Genomic DNA, 21,603 nt, shown 5'->3' on the forward strand with positions numbered 1-21,603 from the left:
CGTACATCGCAAAAGGTAACTTCGTTTAGGTAAAGACACTTTGATACTGTGATTTCTTCATTATCAATTACAAGTAGAGAATATAAAGACGTCTATTTATTCTTTCACATCTCAGAGATCTGCTATGCATATATGTTGTAATTCCACAGGGTAAATGACGGAAACACTGCCCAGTTACATAATCTTTTGTATCTTCTTTGCATCTAACTACTGATGATACATTGTGAAGTAATTACATAACTAACACTGGGAACAACACGGTCAATTAAATTCTGTAAAGATCTAGTTTATACCACTCGCCGTTTGTACAGTGTCAACCATGAAATATTTAAATTAATTAGTTTATTTTCATTCTAATGACTGAAATTAACGCATAACAAGCATAACAATAATTAAATGTATATATAATAGAGGTGATTTCGTTGAATTGTGTTAGCACCTTATTCAGTGCTTGTGCCTGTAAAAGTGGCCATTTATACTGAAATCTAAAGAAAATTGGTTATTTTGAATTATCTTCAAAAACTGCAGAACATGGACACTATAATACCGAAATGGAGAATATGTTTCTTTTATCTGTATACCTCTCTTCAACAGCCAGCAAAACATATGCTAGATATCTGCTAATTATCTGGTCAGTTCAACATGCACGAGGGAGCTTACCGAATGCTGAACACAAGGTCTACATAAGTACTTATAAAGACCTTGGCTGGACAGTCAACAAACACGAGCCCAGGTAGTGTTTTCAACTCGTACTGCTACACCAATGCTACCTCTGTAAATGGGTGAATTATACTAGTGCCGTATCTTAGGCTTTGGCACAGGTCGACCATAATGTAATGTATAATGGTATTTTATTTCAAAAATATCTATCTCGATCTACTTCAGAGGCAGCAGATACAGTCTAGATAACCTAAACCCCAACCGACAAATGATGCGTGTCACATAGGCGAGTGCTTTGGCTCATCTGGCGTAATCTTTTGAGGATGATCACGAGGCTGCATTTGCTCCCGCTGAGGACAAATGTGCCAACGCTGAATTACTTTTATTAATCCGTATAGGTAAAATGGCTTGGAAAAGTCTAGCGCTATTTCTGTTGGTTCACATGAAAGTTATTTTTCTGAATTACTCGTTACTGATGACGCTAAGAGCCACAGGTCATGCTTTAAAGGCTTGCGGAAAGAAAGGAAAGAAACACAACATTACAGAAGCACGAATCTCACAGAAGTGACGTGACTAATGTATAAGAAAAGCGCGTCCTAATTTTCTTTCTCTTTTGTGTGTATACTAGCAGTAACATCGACACTTCTGCTGCTACTGTCGAATTAGCATTCTTCCCTCGACTACCATGCGCAAACTTCATTGCATTCTGTTTTCGTTACCTGTGCAATAGTTCACTGTGGTGCAATTTACGATAAGCCAATTGCAACTAACGAACTTCGTTAAGGTTAGGCAAGTGTGCATTAGGAACAGATGCAACGATACTATCACAATTGCCAGTCTTATAACTAAATATTGTACGTAGGTAAATGGATAAACAACGTGTAATTAGCAAAACATTATCACAATCACTTGTATGAACTAGTAACAAAGAGAGAGAGAGAAAGGGGGAAGAGAGAGAGAGAGAGAGAGAAAGGGGAAGAGAGAGAGAGAGAGAAAGGGGAAGAGAGAGAGAGAGAAAGGGGAAGAGAGAGAGAGAGAGAGAGAGAGAGAGAGAGAGAGAGAGAGAGAGAGAGAGAGAGAGAGAGAGAGAGAGAGAGAGAGAGAGAGAGAGAAAGAAAGAAAGAAAGAAATGGGAAGAGAGAGAGAGAGAGAAAGGGGAAGAGATCGTAATCTACTATTTATGAGACGGCTGAAACCCCAGCCATGATTTGACACTCCTACAAACTTGTAAAATATCCAATTTGGTCACTTCAAGTCGTATGACGAAACGATTGAGACAACAAAGAAGTCCCGTCATACACAAAAGGACACATTAGTACTCCTGTTCGCCGAATTACGCCATTTCCTATTCGTCCGCTCTTGCCAGACCGGTCCTGCTCTTACCTGAGTGGACTTGCTTTTTGATCTTTACTTTTGAATTTTCGTTTTGGAGGTATCACAAAAGGATTAAGTAAGTGTAAACAGTTTCTTCATAATCTGAGTTCGTTATCTATATTTTTTTCTTCAGCTCATGTCCTTTACACACCAGCGTAGATCACTTCAAGAGAATGTTTGTACTAACCTCATTTCCACAGTGCATTATATTGTCTGCTGTTATGTCTGTAGGTCTATAATAAGAGTCAGCTGATTGACGGTTTTAATTCAACTTGACTGATGAGACCCAACGGATTAACCCCACGGCCATTAACCCATTTATTTATTTAATAATTTATCTATTCATTCCATAAACAATCATGAAATGTTATTCAGGAATAGTGGTGTTGATCTAGCACAAGGTAATGAAAGTGGTAGAATGAACGATGTTGTAGCCTGGCTTTGACATTATAAGATACTGTACTTCAGGATACAAGGTATTGTTATAGTGTACTTTTGGGTAATGGTATAATCGTAAACAAGAGTACTAAATATCATTTTAAAGGATGAATTATACTACAGAATTTTTTTTTCGTAGTTTCGCACACACACACACACACACACACACACACACACACACACACACACACACACACACACACACACACACACACACACACACACACACACGCACACACACACACACACACACACACACACACACACACACACACACACACACACACACACACACACACACATACACACACACACACACGCACTTATATATATACTTATACATATATATACGTATATACTTATGTATAAACGTATATATATATATATATTATGTATATAATATATATACATATATATATACATATATATATATATTATGTATATAATATATATATACATACATATATATATATATATATATATATATATATATATATATATATATATATGCGTGTGTGTGTGTGTGTGTGTGTGTGTGTGTGTGTGTGTGTGTGTGTGTGTGTGTGTGTGTGTGTGTGTGTGTGTGTGTGTGTGTGCGTGTGTGTGTACTCGTGTATATATATATATATATATATATATATATATATATATATATATATATATATATATATATATATATATGTATATATATATTATATATATATATACATATATACATACATATATGTATATATATATATATATATATATATATATATATATATATATATATACACATATACACACGTTTATATGTGCATATATAAGTATATACGCATATATATGTATAAGTATATATATATATAAGTGTGTGTGCGTGGTCGTGTCTGTATATAATATACCTATTTTTTCCCAGCTCAACAAACATCCGGTGGTTATGCCGGTCAGACCATCCCAAACTCGTGGTCTGCATTCGAATTACACAAAATCGTAATTCATAATGTTTCTCTAATAACCAACATACAGCCAAAGTAACTGCCTCCTGGCATTTAGAGAAAACACGCACAAACACCGCATAACAAATATCTCAGAAGTCGGTCCCTCCATCCCATCCTTGTCCTTTACCCTTAGGCTAAATGAATTCCCTCCCTTGGCATAACGGAAAGTTGTGGTTATAGGTTCCGCTGGTCGATTGGGGGCGCGTCTGACATTTGAACAGTCAGTTATTCTAAATGATTTATTGTGTATGTCTGGTTGTTGTTTACTGTCCTTGGCAACCATGGATTTGACTGTATTGTGCAGTATGTTATGCACGTGTTCGAAACTTTGCTAAAATATGCAGTGCGAGTCTAGTCAATCATCCCCAAGCTTATACATGGCAACCTAACACGATAGGAAGTAACACGCTGCTTAAATATGCAGACTCATGTATGCAAAGCGGTAACAACTCATTATAGATATCAAATCGATTGATAGACGGTGCCCGCGTCACGGCATGTGACCGAACGTTTGTCACTGGGTCGCTTAGAAATCGAAAATTACTGTGTCATCCTGGAAAGTATTACATTCATTTCATATCCGATTGTCCATTGGGACTTTGTGGCTTATTTTTTGAAAAGTAGCTTTTAACAAACCACCAAGGGAATATAAACGCTAAGTATTCATTAGATCACAATTAAGGGTTTCCTAGCATCCCATGTAGGAATCCACCGGGAGTGAATGGTCGCTTGTTAGGGATGAGCACGGAGGCGGAGGCCGAGGCGACGAACGCGTGACCACCTCGTCTTATTTTATTCCTGGCCGCTCCAGGTAGGTCGCTTTTTCTATTCTTTGGTAGAAGAAAGACTCTGGGTGTATTAGAGAGCTTATTGTGAATGTATGATGAAGTAACACAAGGGGAGGAAATTTTTATTGGAGGGAAAACGAAAGTAGCGAGTTCGAAGAGTGGAAGTTGTTTAATAATGTACCGTTATTTGTTTCTTTAGTTTAGGCTTATCCCATTGGGCGGTGGGCGACCAAGCTTTCCCCAGGCAGTCAGGCCTTTGCTTTGGGAGGAAGGAGTCCAGGAACCAAGAGGTGGTTACATTCAGTCGCATTACTAACTTAGTTTACATTTAAAAGTTCTCTTGACGTTTTGGGGACTTGCATTCGTGTTTTGTTTTGATTTTCGTTGAACTTGATTTTTCCCGTGATACAAGGTTATTGGTTACTGTAAAACGTTAAATTCTCACAGGTTATGTTCTTTAAACGTTCAACATGGTTTGGTTCCCTATTGGTCAGGGAAACACCAGTGATGTCTGTTAACTCAATTTTGTTGGAACATTGTGGTGTGCATTTGCCTATGCCACAGCAGTTGGTGGTACCCAATTTCATATCTGAGTTAGGCACTTCTGTTACAAGTTCTTTATTTTTTCAGTAACTCTATGTAGTTATATTCCAGATAATTACTCGGTCCGCTAATATTTTGGAATACATTCGCTAAACTGAATTTTTGTATTGATGGATTCCTCTCTCTTTTCCAAATATTTTGAAATTATGTTGAGGACCCCCCCCCTCCCACCTCCCACCCCTTCCGTACCAACAATCTTGGGAGGGCATGAATGGCACTAGGGAGACTGCAGGGTAAATTATGAATAATTTACAGAAGAATTGGTCAATATATTCAAATGCAGTGGGTTGTACCCCTTCAAAGCTCCCCACCCCCCATTAGGGATACTACTGCCCTGTAACCCCCTCCGTGGACAGCAAAGAATCCTCCATGTATATACAGCATGATAGAGCACCACAACCCGCAGCATAAGACTGTATAATGACAAGATTCAGTGTATGTTATTCATATTTTACTCTGGTACTTTTCATCCCCTCCGCTGCTATTAGGGCCCAAGATTGTCGTTAATGGGGATATTTCCGTTATTTGGTTAGTAGAGAGGGAGAGGAATTCACTAATACCAAAATCGTCAGAATTGGTTTTGCGACGGTATTCCGAAAAATTACCCAGTGTTGCCCAGAATGTAAGAACTTGTATATTACTCTTATAACTGTTATGGACAGCTGTAAAATGTATGATAAGCAATGCATAGTAAAGATAAAATGGCTAAATCTCGCATAATAGTCAAGGTAATTCAGGAGGATGTTGGATTTTGTTTTTCGTTTATTGGTTAACCCAGTAGATCCATATGCTTCACTACCATCACATGGCCCAATATACGGGTATTAGGCTTACTTGATTGGCCACTGTGATGGGTGTGCAGCTTATAGGCTGGGTGCACGCAAACACTTGTGTGCAGTGACAAACTCTTTGCCTCCCCTTTGCATTGTATTTTTGCAGTGTTCATATTTATTTATTTATTTATTTATTTATTTATTTTTATTTTTTTCTCATGATATTCAATTTTCTATAATATATCCTATAGTGCCAGTTACAGTGGCTAGGAACAAGATCCTGAGCATAGAGATAATGTCCTCCTAGGAGCTGGCACTCTTCTAGTCATTGCTCACTGACTGTACATTCAACTCGTTTATCAATGGCAATTATGTAAAGACCCCTTCCTACATGCCAAATGAGTCTTATCACTCTCCAAGAATTTTGTACACTCGTGTTGATTTTATTTGCATCACACCGGCCTTCAGGAAAAATGCTCACAATGGCAAATTCGTGTCTCCGTACCCTAGAGCCAAATTTTCCCAAGACAGTATGTTCACGTCACACGCCATTCAAGCCAGATTTTTTCATGACATGATGGTCATGTCATCTGGGTTAATCTTTACTATATAGATGTACTAAGCTTAAGCTAATTGAAATTGATTGTCATATAGAGAAGAAAATGTGGCAGTTGTTGGTACAAGAAATGATCTGTAGACATGAACAGAAGCACTTGAAATAAAGGAAAAATATTGCAAAAACACCACCCACAACCTGTTTCCACTTGGTGCTCCAGAGTTGCAGGTACATCTTGCCGTACATACCAAGGTGAAGAGTGGTCTTTTTCTTATCTCAGGGTATCTCAGGGCTTTCTAGGGTGCAGTTAAAAACTATTGTATTAAATTCCCTTAAAGGAAATGTCAAAATCTTTAAGTATTTATAAAATCAGCAGAAGTTATATTGGAGATTTCGTATAAAATATTGTGTTAATTATCACAAAATTTGTTTTTTATTACCAAAAACAAATAAACAAGAAATAGCTGATTTGAAACTGAGGCTGTACACTCGCGTTGAATTCCCGCTAGACAAGCATTTGTTTTAAATCAGTAAATTGGTGTCTATTCTCCTTCATCATGAAATTCACAACTACGGCAAAAACAGGGAATAAGTCCTTGTGCTCTGTGTTCCTCAAATGAGAAGTACTATGCGATGTTACTCAAGCAAGAGCCAAGTGTGGTCTGATACGGCACTTTTTTCGCCACTGAATCACTACTCCTGGCTGGGCACTTGGAAAAAAGTCAAGTCCTAGAAGACAAAGGTAGCTGAACCGCACCTTAAGCCAAACAACAACCGACAGCCTAAGGGTACCTGAAGGGAACTGGCAGTTGGGGGTGGGAAGATATGGGTGAAAATGCTGATAAGGGGCATTTTAAAGTGAGTGATTTTTTAGTTTGAAATAGATATCCACTCTTACAATTATTATTCCTTTTTTCAATTATCAATGCTTCTATAAGCAGGAATCTTATTTTCCATTGCAAATGATATAAAAGAAATTATTGTTATTGTATGAAGTCACTATACATCTCTAAGCCTAGGTCCCTATTATTCCAGCTTCCCCTGGAACAAACATCGCCTAATGAACCAAAAACCTTCGTAACCCGGGGGATTCACCCTCATACCCGCACCTGATTGTTTTATTTTCCTATCAGGGAATACCTTCATTTACATTTTTATTTTTGGCCTATGCAGAGTATTTCCTATATTAGTGAGTGTATATATATATATATATATATATATATATATATATATATATATATATATATATATATATATATATATATATATATATATATATATGTACATACAAAGTGCAATGTGTTGCACAACTTTCTTTTTATCTACTTGTGAAGGTTATTAATACCATTGGTGGAATAGTCTTATTTCCAGTCATTATATCCATTACAGTCAGATGATGAATTTTACTACATGTCTGTGGAAACTAAAACTATACCAAAGAGTAAACCAAGAATCATATCTTAGATGGGGGGTGAAAAAAAATCTAAAGTTCATTCATAGATGATTTGACCTGGCACTGTGTGAATGAATTTATCCCACTTGAAAGGTACAAAAAAATCCCATATGAACAAAAAAATTAACTACCTCACTATAATATGGTTATGGTACTACACTGAATTTAGTATTGTCCCTGAGATTGTAAAACTTTCATTAGGAGTTCTTTCACCGGAAAATTGTGAAAGAATTTGGAAATGCAATTAATGCTGTCAACAAACTCTCCTTCAGAAAGCTGCAATGAGTTCTGTGATACAGATTTGACAAATTTTTCGAGAGATGGTTGCTCAAGCATGACATGTATGATTTAAAAGTATTTATAATGGGGGGGTGGGGAGTAAGTATGCACAAATGTATGTATAGATAGATAAATAGATTGTATAATTTAAAGATACCCATCTTAGTGTATTGTGAATAATTTTAAAATACCCATCTTGGTGTATTGTGATGAAATTTGACAGTGACAGTGACGAGTGACTTTATGACCTACCTGCGTAAAGAGTTTATATAGGGCTACTGCGCAAGAAAGTTGTTTATTACTAGTTGGTTGAGGGAATGCTGGACTTAATTGTGGTAGGCACATGGTGACTTTTGGCCAGTTTGTTAAAACTGTGTGAGGCCTGACCCAATGAGTATACATAGTTATATACACAGAAATGAATCCATATCTGTCTGTCTCTATGATAGATGTACATTTATTTATAAATCTGTATGGTAGGCATGCATGTCTTGACTGAGAGATTCATTTATTTCTGTGTATATGCATGTCCATATAATGAATGTTTAACAAACCAGCTGTTTGACTCCAGTCCATGAATTACACAACCTTTATTTTTTAATGATTTTTAAGTATTGATAAATTCAAGTGTTGTTTTGTGATTTACATTTGTCGTTGATTAGCCTACATGTAATTCTTCCATTTTAGTAGCGTTCCCTGTTTCTATACTAAAATTCAATTTCCTCTGGGTTAACCCTTTTCAATCATGATGTGTGTGTGTGTGTGTGTGTGTGCATATACATATACATATACATATATATATATATATATATATATATATATATATATATATATATATATATATATATATATATATATATATATATATATATATATATATATTATTTTTTATTTTATTATTTTTTTTTTTCCCCCAAATTGAAAAGGAAAATGTATTTGAAAAAGAATTGGTAGAAAATAGTAGACTACAATTATAGTGACAATTTCGCTCATACAATTTTATTGTCTAGGTAAAACTTCCAAGTATATTTGGAGTGGATTGAAATTACTATTTGATTATACTAGCCCATAAGGTTTTTGTGCTTCCATTCTGTTCTAGTAGACCCAGTCTGCATTTTAAAATCAATAGAAGTTTTAACAGTGGATTCTTCATGAAGTACATTTATAGTGGTTTTAGTTAGCTTTAGGCAATGCAGCAAGGGTTACATGTTCTCCCTAGGAGGGAAGGTATCATTTGGAGATGATGGGGTGAGATTAAGCCTCATTTACTTATTTTTGTCCTTTTCTAGGAGGATTTGCCCCTTATAGTGGCACAAGTGGATTAAGTTGTTTATGCTCAGCACTTCACTTTTTTATACCCTTACTGAATTCATGACAGCTTAACAGTATTAGGCTTTAAGTCTCTTTTTAGTCTCGTTTCCTCATTATGTATATGCAGCCAAGGGCATAGAAAATGTGATAAATGTATGTTTCCTACACTCCTTATTTTTCCCTTGAGTAACTGACTGTGTGCAAAGTCTAGTGCATGGCTCAGTATGGAGCAGGGAAATCCCATACAGAATGGGTTAAAGAAAACAGAACAATAATAATAGCTAAAGAAATCAATCTTAAAGTAAATCCACATTTGCTTCTCATAGCAATGCCTGCAGTGGCTAAAGGTTTTGCTGTGGTTTCCATGTCTTTGGCACTTAATTGACAAACAGCAAACATTTATTCTGGCAAGATGGAGCTTATATAGACCATCTTGGTGATCTGCCATCTGATATGAAAGTAGCTCACGCCCTCTTTTGCAGAATATGTGTTGGATTTTAATTTGACCTGAAGCCTTAGATGTCATGATGTAACTTGAGTGTGTAGCAGTGCAGTTCTAGTTTCAAGGATTATTGATTATTTAATGTTTATAAAAGTACTGAAGTTTAGAGAGCAGCAGTTCGTTGTCCATCTGCTGGAGTGCCTAAAGCATGGAGGTCACGCTAATTCCTCAAATTATGGCAAATATATCTTTGACAGACAATTGTGGTTTTACTCCTAATTTCTTTGTCATTCCTAGAGCTAATAGTGTGTTCAGTAGTGTCATTACAGTAGCTTTTTCCTGTCTCCAAGGGACCCTTATTTCCAGATTTACTAATCTGAATTGAAAGAAAGGCATGATCACATGCAAACCATTCTCTCTTGATAAAATATTTTCTCAGAAATACTAGAAGGAATAATCATGTTCACTTGTAATTTATTTAGGTACATTTTATGTAGAGAAAGGTTAATCTAGTAAATTGTTGTGATTTTTAAAAGCTGACACAATAATCTTAACCCCTTCCTGCTGGGTGGCATGTGCATACATGCCATGGCTGTTGTGGACCAGGTAGCATGTGGCATTGCATCATGACCATTTTTGTGCCATTGGCTCATCAGAGGAAGCTTATTTCTGTCTGGTATTAGTGGCATCATTTGTAAAGTCAAATTTTAGGCAAGAGCTCCTAAAACGAGGGTAAACCATTTTCAAATTTATTTATTTATTTGTAGGATATCAAAAATGAGCTTTTAAGCACCACCTGTTGCCTGCAAACTACAAATGAGCAAGGTGCAAATGGGAAACTGACGATGTGGGCCAATAACCCTGTGTTAATGGCCTAGTTACCAAATTTTTTACGTGGGTCAGTGGATTAAGAAGAAAGCTTTATTTTTTTTATTCTTTTTTATTTATTATTATTTTTTTTTTTACTACCACCAAATTTGGGCTCTTGATATAATTTTCAATTGAAAATAAATAAAAGTAACTTGCATATATAGTAGATTCAATCTTGTCAGTTGCTTTCACTCTCTAAAGCCCTGTGTTCAAAACTGTGGCATTCAGTGATTTTTTTTTTATTTTTTTTATGGAAAGTTGGAAAAGCTATTGAAAGTGCTCTGTGTTTGTATATGAAAATAAAGATAGATTATCATAAACCTGGGTTTTCAAATATAAAGATTATATGAAGATTATATGATATACCAGGAAGTTTGGCTGGATGAATTATGCCATAATGTGCCAGAATTACTACTTTACACAGATGAGGTGCCATTTACAAGAAGAAAGATTTGGTGAACAAGTGTTATTTTCTTAGGGAGAGGAGGAATGGGGGTATATGGGTGTTATTAGAGGGGCTGGAGGAAACAAGTCAGACAGAACCAAATATATTAGGTGACAAAACATCTGTCTCTAACCACCTAGATCTGGATGCTTCAGAGCCCATGTGTGCCCCCCAAAAAGGGCATTAGGCGTACTTGAGCGGCCACTCTGGTGGTTGTGCAGCTTGTACGCTGGGTGCATGCAAACATTTGTGTGTGTTGACGAGACTCCATGCCTCCCCTTTGCAATGTTACTTTCTCTCTTTCTGGATAAACATTTTCAGCTTGCCATTTTCTATTTCTATATTTGTTATTTGATTTTTTATCCAGATGCCAGTATATTCCTTTCTTTGCACAGACTCCACATCTTCTCACAAGGTAGTCCATAATGCAGTGCAGTAATAGATATAACAAAAACATTGTTATTTTTATTTATTTATTTATTTATTTATTTATTTATTATTATTATTTTTTTTTCTTTTACAAATTTTTGTAATACAACCTGCCCAGCCAGTCAGGAATAGGATCCTGAGCATGGAAATATTGTCCTTCCTGGTGCTCTTCTAGCTATGGCTCACAGATGGTACAGTCCCGTCACCCTGGCCTTCAGTGGAAAATCTTTCCCAAATTTTTGCTTGACGGCATGTTCACCTCACCTGCCCATTAAGCTAAATATTTTCATGGATCATATTGTATAATAAAAAAAAAAGATGCCTGTTTTGATTGGGCTAGCATGATTATGATGAATAAGATTGTAGGGGTTAACTCTTTATCATGATGCAGCCAAAATTTTCTCTGACTTAATTATTATTATGCATTTGTTTAGTCTTTCAGCAGAGTTTGTGCTCCAATTAACTGGCCTACCGCTCTGATTACATCATGATGGCTGTAGCTGTGCCCACAACTGAGTGGTTAAAAGATGATCACATTCTTTTTGCACTGGAGATTATACTGGCTTCACTTAGTAACTGACTAAAGTTTTAAATCCCAACAGCATAATCTCTTAAATTGAGTTGTATGTATATGTGTTCATTCCATTTCATTGTTATGGTTTTGGTTTACACTCAGATATATTATATGATATTCACTTGTACAGATTATAGTTTGCAAAGACAGTAATACTTGACATAGTTGTACTTAATGAATCTTATGTTTTCCAGTTCTTATTCTTAAGTACACAAAGTCATCAAATGGTGCAGTCAGAATAATCACCATAGTATTATTTTTTCCTGAAATGAAAGATTACGAGTTGTTAAAAAAAAAAAAAAAAAAAAAAATCTAAAGTAAAGTAATAAACTAGATATCTGAAAATTAATCTTACCTGATACATGGGCAAAGGGCTCTACTACATGAGGGGTTAACTGCTGCATTTAAATTGCCCCCAATTGCCGGTTGTAACAGAACTAAGCTTGCGGAAGTACGTTTAATTTTGTCAGAGACATGGAATTCTACACAAGCATTATGCAGGCCACAGGAGGGAGTGTTTAGCTAGCGGCGGGAGAAACATGTTTCAAACTGCATGTGTTTTAAGGGCGGTTCGCCTGTCAGGTGTCAGACTGTCTTCCAGACATTAGTCACTGGCATGTGACAGAAGGTAATAAATGGATAGGGTCAAGGTAGTTTAAAAAAGTGCCATAGAATGACTACAAGAATTAAGGATACCATCATAAATAAGAGTTTAAGGAGATGAATCTAAAAAATAAAAGAAGAAAAAATCTGTACACTTCTTTAAATTCCCTTACAATAGTAAATTGAAAACTGTAACCAGCAGACTGTTTAAAGGTTATTATATAATTTAATGTTTTTCTTTCTTTTTTTTATTTAATCTTAAGTACAAAGTTGTTTACATTTGCAGTTCCAATTATGTGATTTTGAAAATTGTAGACTGTACTAGTTATGTGAAATAATGTCTTTTTTTTTATGATAATCTTAGAATTGCAAAGTCTGTTGATATAACAGATGGACAATTTTAATGATCAGGAGTGTGAATGAAAACCCTACAAGAGTTGTTATAACAGATGGGACATAATGCAAGAGGGAACAAATAATTCCAACATGTAGTGATTAACATTTTGATAGTCTCTATCAAAATTGTAAAAACTTGAAACCTTAATTGTATACTTTGCATTGAGGGATTATTCATTCTGTCATAGATCTACTAACGTATTTCTATCTGTCTATCTATCTGTATATATATATCTTATACACACACTACTATATGTATGTATGTATGTATATATATAAAATGGAATATATATCCCTAAGTATGTGTCAAATACCTATTACTATAGTTAGTTGACACATAGCAACTATCACCTGTCGCCACCCTTTACGGTACCTTCCTATAGTGCTATATGACCTTAGATGTCTAGCACATTTATTTGCTTCTAACCATTAACCATTAGATTGTTGTCAAAGGTGCTGGACTCATGGTCACAAAGAATAAACATTGAAGATAGACAAGGAATTCTCAGATGTTTTCCTTTGTTCAGCATTACAGTTTCCTTCATTTGCATTATTTACTTTGTGTGTGTGTGTGTGTGTATATATATATATATATATATATATATATATATATATATATATATATATATATATATATATATATATATATATATATATATATATATACACATGTATACATATATACATGTATACATATATACATATACACATATCAAATAGGATATGGGAGGGGTTCCATCAAAGAACAAAGGGTAGTCCTCCATACTAGATGTACAGCGAGCCAACTTAGGCACACATCATGCCTTTTATACAATCTACGAGATTTCTTGGTGATAGCTAAAGGGATCTTTACTGCATGATCATGTAAATTGAAGACAAGAAAAGTTGGTTGTCAATTAATGATGAGAATGGTTTGACACTTTTTGGCTCAAGTCATCAATTGGTGATGGACACAGTTAAAGGGTTAGCAGTAGTTTAATGGTAGGTCTGTACAAGTCTTAAATGTTGTAATAATTATTTTTACCTGTGATAGGTGTTGATATGAAAATGGAGGTTGTATATGTGGTGTATTGCTGTCTTTTCATTGGGCATTTGTAATAAGCAAATACACATAGTTGCACACTAGATAATAATTATTTACAGTGTACCCCAACTTGCTTATCTTAAGCTTAGAAAGGCTAATAGCTATATCAGTTATATAACAGATGAAGATTTACCAAATGTTAAGATACAGATAGTACTAAATTGTTTGTTATTGTAACTCTACTCATTAAAAAAAAATAATGTCATTAGGACTGATAAGTCTGATATTTACAATTAATTCACAGGAAACTTGTATCACTAACAAAATTTAGATCATGCATTAGATTATCTATATGATTATTGATACAACATATGCAATCATTAATGAATTGGTTGAAAAATGTAACTACAACTTGTTACTACAGTTTAAACTGCTGATTTGTAGAATTGTAAGATTTTAAAATAATTACTAATGTCATTAGTAATAACATTGAGTATTTTTTTCTCCTTTATACCAATGAGATGATAAACTATATCATATTCTGTATTATGTAGTAGAATATTAGATTTTATATACTTTTTGATTTATAAACTCCTACATTTTTGTACTAAAATATGGGCTCTTCCTGCATGCTGTTATTTCCTTTAAGGTCATAGATATGTATTTTGTAAATTTGTTATTTTATGTATCACATTTGTGTATATATGTAGAATATGATACAAAACTGAACATTTATATATTCTATGTGTGGATATATAAAGAAATTTATAGATAAAAAAGTGCTCTTGCTTTTTCCACAGTGAAAGAGGAGGGCGCTTACCTTTGACACTTTCACCACAGACCCAGTGATTTAGCAAAATTTGGCTGACAGCTGTATTTGCTATTAATAGAATATTTGATATTGATTATAAGTGACACTAAGTAAAAAGATTTTTATAGGTAAACAATCTAGTCCCTGTTTTGCTAAATGGTCATTAGGAATTGTAAATGGTCTTGAACAATTCCCTGAGAGACAGAGAGAGAGAAAAAAAATCTGGCTAGACTTTTTCATCATCTTGTTCTTGTAAACTTTCTTTTATACTTCTCATCTTTACAGTGTTTAGTCTTCACAGAGAGAGAAGGTGAAACAGAACAAAGGCTTAGAGGACGTTCATTTTTCATAACGGATCATTTGATAGACTCCCAAAATTAAGATAAAAGCACAAAGATAACACAAGGAAAAGTTATTAGCATAATGCTGTAAGTTTTTAACAGTGACCTGATATTAGCATATATGTTTAAAGGGCATTACTTAATTTGGAGAAGCTAAACATATTGACTCATCTCCTTGGAATGATAAAACTGTGTAGAAAGCTTTGTTGAAGTCATATGTAGTACATTGCAATTATTTTATTTGGAAAAAAGCATGTTTTATTTAAGTTAGGAAAAGAAAATTGAATGATGACTCAGATAAGATTAATATTCAGGAATGTTTGTTTCACATTTGAAATTACATTAGTAATACCTCTAATCTAATCAGGGCATTAACCACATAGTGCCTAAATATGGGGTTACCAAATCAGCCACTGTGGTAATAGTGACAGTTAGGTAAGCTGGTCTCTCCTGGGTCTTTGGTTTAAGCTTTGCATGACAGGATCCTTGGAGTGTGTCAGTCAGTAAGTACAAATTTGTCAAGACTGGGATATTTTTGTGATGAATTCATTTTGTTCCTAATTACTTATTTTTGTGATGAATTCATTTTGTTCCTAATTACTTTTGTAGTTTTGGGGGGGAATTGTTTCCAAGCACCCCAGTCTAGTAATTGCACTTTGATTTAGAATCCTCATTTTCAGTGAAAGCACATTGTAGATCAAACATAATTGCTCAGTGGATCTGTAGTCCAGCACTAACATGAGCACCAAAACTTAGAATTCTTCCTTTTAAATTATTGTTGTAATGGTATTTGGAGTTGGACTTTAAGGGAAAAAGACTTGTAGTGTAAAACACCTTCATTCTGCTCTGCTCTTCATTATTACAAGATTCTTCTTCTTCTCGGTGTTGATCATCCCATCTTTTGCCTGAAAATGATGAAGAATTCGTGATGACATGGATTGGTGATGGCGTTTCTTGTCCTCAGGATGGCTGCGTGGATGTGGCACAAGTTTTCGAGCTGGTTCTGGAACCCTGATGTGTGGCTGCCCCCGAACTACAGCTGGGAAGACCTCGTGCCCAACGAGAAGATTCGCTATGCTAACTGGAGTGATCTGTGGACGTATCCAATTTTCATGGCATTTTTGGCAATTGGCCTCCGTTTTTTGGTGCTCAATAAGCTTGTCTATCGACATATAGCTCTGGCAGTAGGCCTGAGAGATGTAAAGCCTCGTCCTGTGGTGCCTAATGAGACTCTAGAACAATTGTTCCTTCGAAGCAAAAAACAACCACCAGAAAATGAAATTTGTCAATGTGCAAAACAATTGCAGTGGACAGAACGCAAAGTAGAAAGATGGTTACGGCAGAGGCAAGCCATGACTCGTGTCAATAAGTTCACCAAGTTTATGGAGTGTGCCTGGCAGTGTACATATTATACCTTCATCTTTTTCTATGGCTTATATGTGATGTCAGATAAGTCTTGGCTTTGGGATATCCGCAATTGTTGGTACGAATACCCTAACCACAGTGTTGATATTGATGTCTGGTGGTACTACATGATATCCCTCTCCTTCTATTGGTCCATGACCTTTACACATTTCTTTGAAGCCAAGCGCAAAGATTTTTGGCAGATGTTTATCCACCACATGGTCACCATTGCACTCATCACTTTCTCTTGGACCTGCAACCTAACGAGAATTGGAACGCTAGTTCTCATTGTCCATGACTGTGCTGATATCCCCCTCCAGTTGGCAAAAATGAGCATCTATTCAGGGCACAAAGCTTTCTGTGATGCAGTCTTTGCCATCTTTGCTATTTTGTGGATCATTACACGTGTTGGTATATACCCACTCTGGATTGTATACAGCACTGCCATTGAAGCACCAACAATTTTGCCCATGTTCCCTGCTTATTATATATTTAACTCTCTACTCATTGCTCTTTTGTTGTTGCATATTTATTGGACATACTTGATTTTGCGCATCATAGCAACAACAATTAGCAAGGGCAATGTTGAAGACAACCGATCATCCTCAGATCCTTCAGAAGTGTCTGAAGACAATGGAGAAGAGAAGAAACAGAATTAAGCAGCTGAGATAGGAAATTACAAGTAAAGTGGGCCATAATCAAACCTGTCAAATTATGTAAGATTTCGTTTGATTTGCATCTCATCCTTCGAATGAGGCATAATTGTCATATATGCAAATAACGAGTTGAAAAATTTGTAATGAAGTTTATACTGAAATACTGGTCACTAATATATTTTATGGATATGTTTTTACATCTGTAGGATTCTCAGTAGAATGACATTGATATCTATCAAAATATTTTTATTGATGATAGTCACATGGCAAATTTCACATTATGCTACATACACATGTTTGAAGGCGTCATATAATACAATTTCTAAAAAGTGTTGGTATAGTCTCACTATTTCCACTTTGGGTTGAATAATATGGGTATGTAGACAAGTAGGAAAAGAATAGAAAGTAGATACCTAATTTATTTATGAATACATATAGATATTTTTTGAAAAAGGAGGATTAGCTATGGTGGATTATGAAGGCACTTCAGTAGTACATAAGGAAATTGAATGTATGTATATGTGTATATCTGAGGAATCTCATTCACCAAGCAAGGGAAAGTTGTAATCTCGAATTTGTTAAAGTGCCTTTCATAAATCACACAGAGAAAATTATAGGTAAATTGTAGGTATGATTCCCGGTTTCATAAATTGGGTTGAAGAAGTTTCTGATATAACAGATACCAATATATAGCATGAGGTTGCTGAAGGCTTCCTTTAAGATATTTGTCACAAATTGCATGATATAAAGTTGATCAACTGGTTATTCTTTCAGTGCACTGAATGCATTAGCAAAGACAAGAATGTTCATTGAATAAGAACTGGTTGATTAAAGCAATTATATTTTACCACTGTGATGCAGCTGTTGGTTACAGTCATCTGCTATTTTTTATCTTCCCACAAGTTATAGATGCAATCAGAAGTCCTTTTTAAAAGACATAATTTCACACATGAACGACACAACTTTTGAAGAAAAAAGACACTTTTGAGAAGTTGCAGATTTATTCCTACAGCAAACAGAGAAGCTTAGGTAGTGTGATAGTTGGAAGGATTACTTTGTCTGAGAAACCAGAAACTCCTGACGATTGCCAAGCAGTTTTTTAGGGAGTGAACTTGGGACCAGTGAACTTAGTGCAATTGTTTTGATCACAAAAATAAACCCAGGTGAACTAGAGGGTAAAGTTGTTGAGATAGAAGAACATTGCCCAAGTGAACCTCAAGCTACTAGCTTATTTTTATAAAGGAAGGATGTTCTCTGTTTCTACCTCCTATCTCTACCTCTACTTCCTCCGCCTCTTTTTCCTACTTCTTTCCCTCTTCCTATTCATATATACCCTCTCTGTTCTTCCTCCTCCTCTTCCCCTTCCCCCTTTGTTGTTCCTCCTCCTCTTCCTCTTCCCCCCTTTGTTCTTCCTTCTCCTCTTCCTCTTCCCTCCTCCTTCTGCTTCTTCCCTCTCTTCCCCCACTTCCCCTTCCTCTTTTCCCTTCCACCCCATCCCCCCCCTCGGTCTTTTCCCTCCTCCTCCACCTCTCCCTCTTTTACTTCAACTGATCACAGTTTAAGAAATGCTTCATATTTTTTTAAGATGGAGGAAGTAATTAACTCACTTTCATTCACAGACATTGTTTAGATAGGAACTTTGGACATCCATGATCTGATTGTAGTAGTAGGTTAGGCCTAAACAAATCTTCATACATATAAAAAAGGAACGGAAATATAAAACACATAAGATATAAAACACAAATGGGGTTCTAAGGATATATATATATCTTAAATTATGGGAGATTAGTCACCAGAAAGATTGAAGATCTCAGTATGTGGCCTTAATGGATCAAATTAGATTAAATCCATTTGGTATTTTGATAAAACTGAATACGTGGCAAGAGTCTCCAGTTGAAATTGTAATGTTAAAGAATTTGTTACTAGTTGTACATTTGAGATGCAATATGATTGTCATCTATTACTGTCATGTTGTAATTCCATGTTTGTTGTAATGTTGACTGAAGTACATTAACATTATTGATTTCTATGCAGTACTACCTTTGCCTTTTTTTCTGTTTGCACTTTACTTTTTGTTTTTGAATTTGAGAGATTTTATTTTTTCCACCTGAGGACATAGAGAGAAGGAACAGAGGAGCAATATTGTTAGAATTGAGATTTGTTAAAATTCTTAAAGGTGTTGCTGTTTTACATCAAAGATATTATTAGGTTAATTTTTGTTGGCACATTGTATACAACTGATGATTTTTTTTTTTCATTCACCTTTGCAGAATTTGTTTTATTCAAATGGAAGATTAAGTGCATTTGCCACTAACTTACTTTGACACATCAATGAAATTTTGATGCAACTTTGGTAACCAGAGTAGAATTGATGAAAGAACTGTTTTTGTTCTGATTTTCTTTAATTGTTTATTTTTTTTTCTTATGCATTAACAACAAAGTAATCTATAAACTTTCAACCAGCTGTATGCACAAGTTCCATGTGGCAGTAAAAGTCTTTTATTGATTTAACTAAATTACGTACCAACAAGGCATCATCATATTGCAAGTGTTTAACTTTTCTAAAAATGGAAGTAATGATTATGACAGCCAAAACAGAGAAATACAGCCAGTTTGTTAAAATTGTACAATGTCCGACCCAATGAATATTTGTATATAGAAATAAATGCATATTTATCATTCCGCCAGATATATATATATGCATTTATCTATCTGTCTATACGGTAGATATGCATGTCTTAACTGATAGATATGCTTTTATTTCTGTGCATATGCAAGTCCATATAATGAATATTCATGGGGTTGGGCCTTGCACAGTTTTAACAAACTGGCCAATAGTCAACATTAACAGAGACGACAAAATTTCCTGTATGGCCAGATAGTTTGTTTTGCAACGTTTTGAGTGTATGTGTGTGTGTGTGAGTGCTGTTTTGCAGGCTTATTTTTAATTCATTATGATTTCTGTCAGTCCAGATGAGGTTACATATCGTATATTTTAACATTTGCATACGAACTTTGTGATCTTTTGCAGTAACTGTAGGAAATATACAGGTGTTGAATGAATGATTGTTATTTTTCTCTTTTTTCTCTTATTTCTTTGCAATTCTTTGTTTGAATTTCGGAAAATGACCTGTTATTAGTATCATTCTCTTGTTTATCACTCAAGTATTTGGCTTTCAGCTAGGAGTCAACTTTCCTGATATTCTTTTATCTCCTTAAAGTTGCTTAATGAAAAGTAAAGACAATAGAAATGTTTAATCCTATTTGAAGTACTGGATAGCTGTATACTGAAGGGAAAATCCAACATGTAGGAATAGATCCTTTCTTGTTTACTAACTGTTATCATTCGCAGATGCTAGACTCATTGTTTTGGCATAAGTTAAACATTGAATAACCCCTTTATTCTGTGACAATAAATTTGTGTATAAATTTCCTTTGATAAATTCATGTTTCAAATTGATTAGGTAGGTATATCTTAACCATTGTAATGAAATGTGTAACTTTGGAAAGTATGGAAAAGAAATTTCAGCATTTGAGTGATGACAAAGACAAAATGAATTTTTAATAGGTCATCCAAAACAAAATGGTCTGCTAAAGTATTTGAAAGATTGACAGATTTTGGCTTTTTAAGAAATTATTTTCAATTAGAGAAGAAAATATTGATAACCCATCCAGTTGCATGGAGTTCTTGGTGTGTCTTGAAAGTCGTTGATTTGTGATGATGGTTTTCCATTTTTTTCTGCCTCTTGCTCATACCCAAGTAATTAGGGCAAGAGGTGTGTTGTATTTACTTCAGTTTGAATATTTTGATTTTCATTATTGTTTTCTTTCATTGTGGATTTATTTGTGAATTGCATGTTGTTAAGTTCACCTTGTTTGAGCATTGATATTTTCCACAGTAACAAAGTGTAGGTTAAGTAAGAAGAAAAAAGAAAGAAAAAAAAGACAGCCTCATGATGTGAAAATGTGCGTACTTTTTCACTGTCATACCTGGGGCTTGTGTCTCCTTACCAAGATATTATTGCAAAGAAACCCGAGTTACACTGTGTAAATGTGTTATTTTCTGCATTTTTTGGCTTCACATGTACATGTGACAAAATATAGGTAAAAACTCAAGAAAGTGTACTTGTTGTGAAGTGCAGTGATGTTTGCATTTGCTGCCACATTTTTACCCTGTGATGTGAATCAGTATTTATCTTCAGCTAATTTTCATGAATTATACATACATAGGATACATTCCTAGACGTCTCACAATGTTGATTCTCACTTTGGTATGAGATTTCAGGTGTACGTTCTTTTGATTTTAATCTTGCCCGCCATTGAAACTTCTTTTGCTTCATTGTTTTTCATCTGTGTGGAATATAATTATCAGCGTGATTACAAAAGGGTAATGCAA

At 35.0% G+C, this 21,603-nt stretch overlaps 2 protein-coding genes across 3 annotated transcripts in view; both read left to right on the forward strand.

Moving 5' to 3' along the window:
- The first annotated feature begins 3,961 nt into the window (after nucleotides 1–3,961).
- Nucleotides 3,962–21,603, forward strand: part of LOC113819882 (bifunctional peptidase and arginyl-hydroxylase JMJD5) — a 64,467-nt gene continuing 46,825 nt past the window's right edge. For both annotated transcript variants that reach the window (XM_070135484.1, XM_070135485.1), the window contains exon 1: nucleotides 3,962–4,260. The gene's annotated coding sequence lies outside the window, so the exon portion shown is untranslated. The remainder of the gene's footprint in view (nucleotides 4,261–21,603) is intronic.
- On the forward strand, nucleotides 16,113–17,210 carry schlank (ceramide synthase schlank). Its single transcript, XM_027367332.2, has one exon. It carries the CDS (start codon nucleotides 16,113–16,115, stop codon nucleotides 17,208–17,210), a length of 1,098 nt encoding a protein of 365 aa, XP_027223133.1.

This window comes from Penaeus vannamei, chromosome 20, assembly GCF_042767895.1.
Source record: "Penaeus vannamei isolate JL-2024 chromosome 20, ASM4276789v1, whole genome shotgun sequence".
Taxonomy (NCBI): Eukaryota; Metazoa; Arthropoda; class Malacostraca; order Decapoda; family Penaeidae; genus Penaeus; species Penaeus vannamei.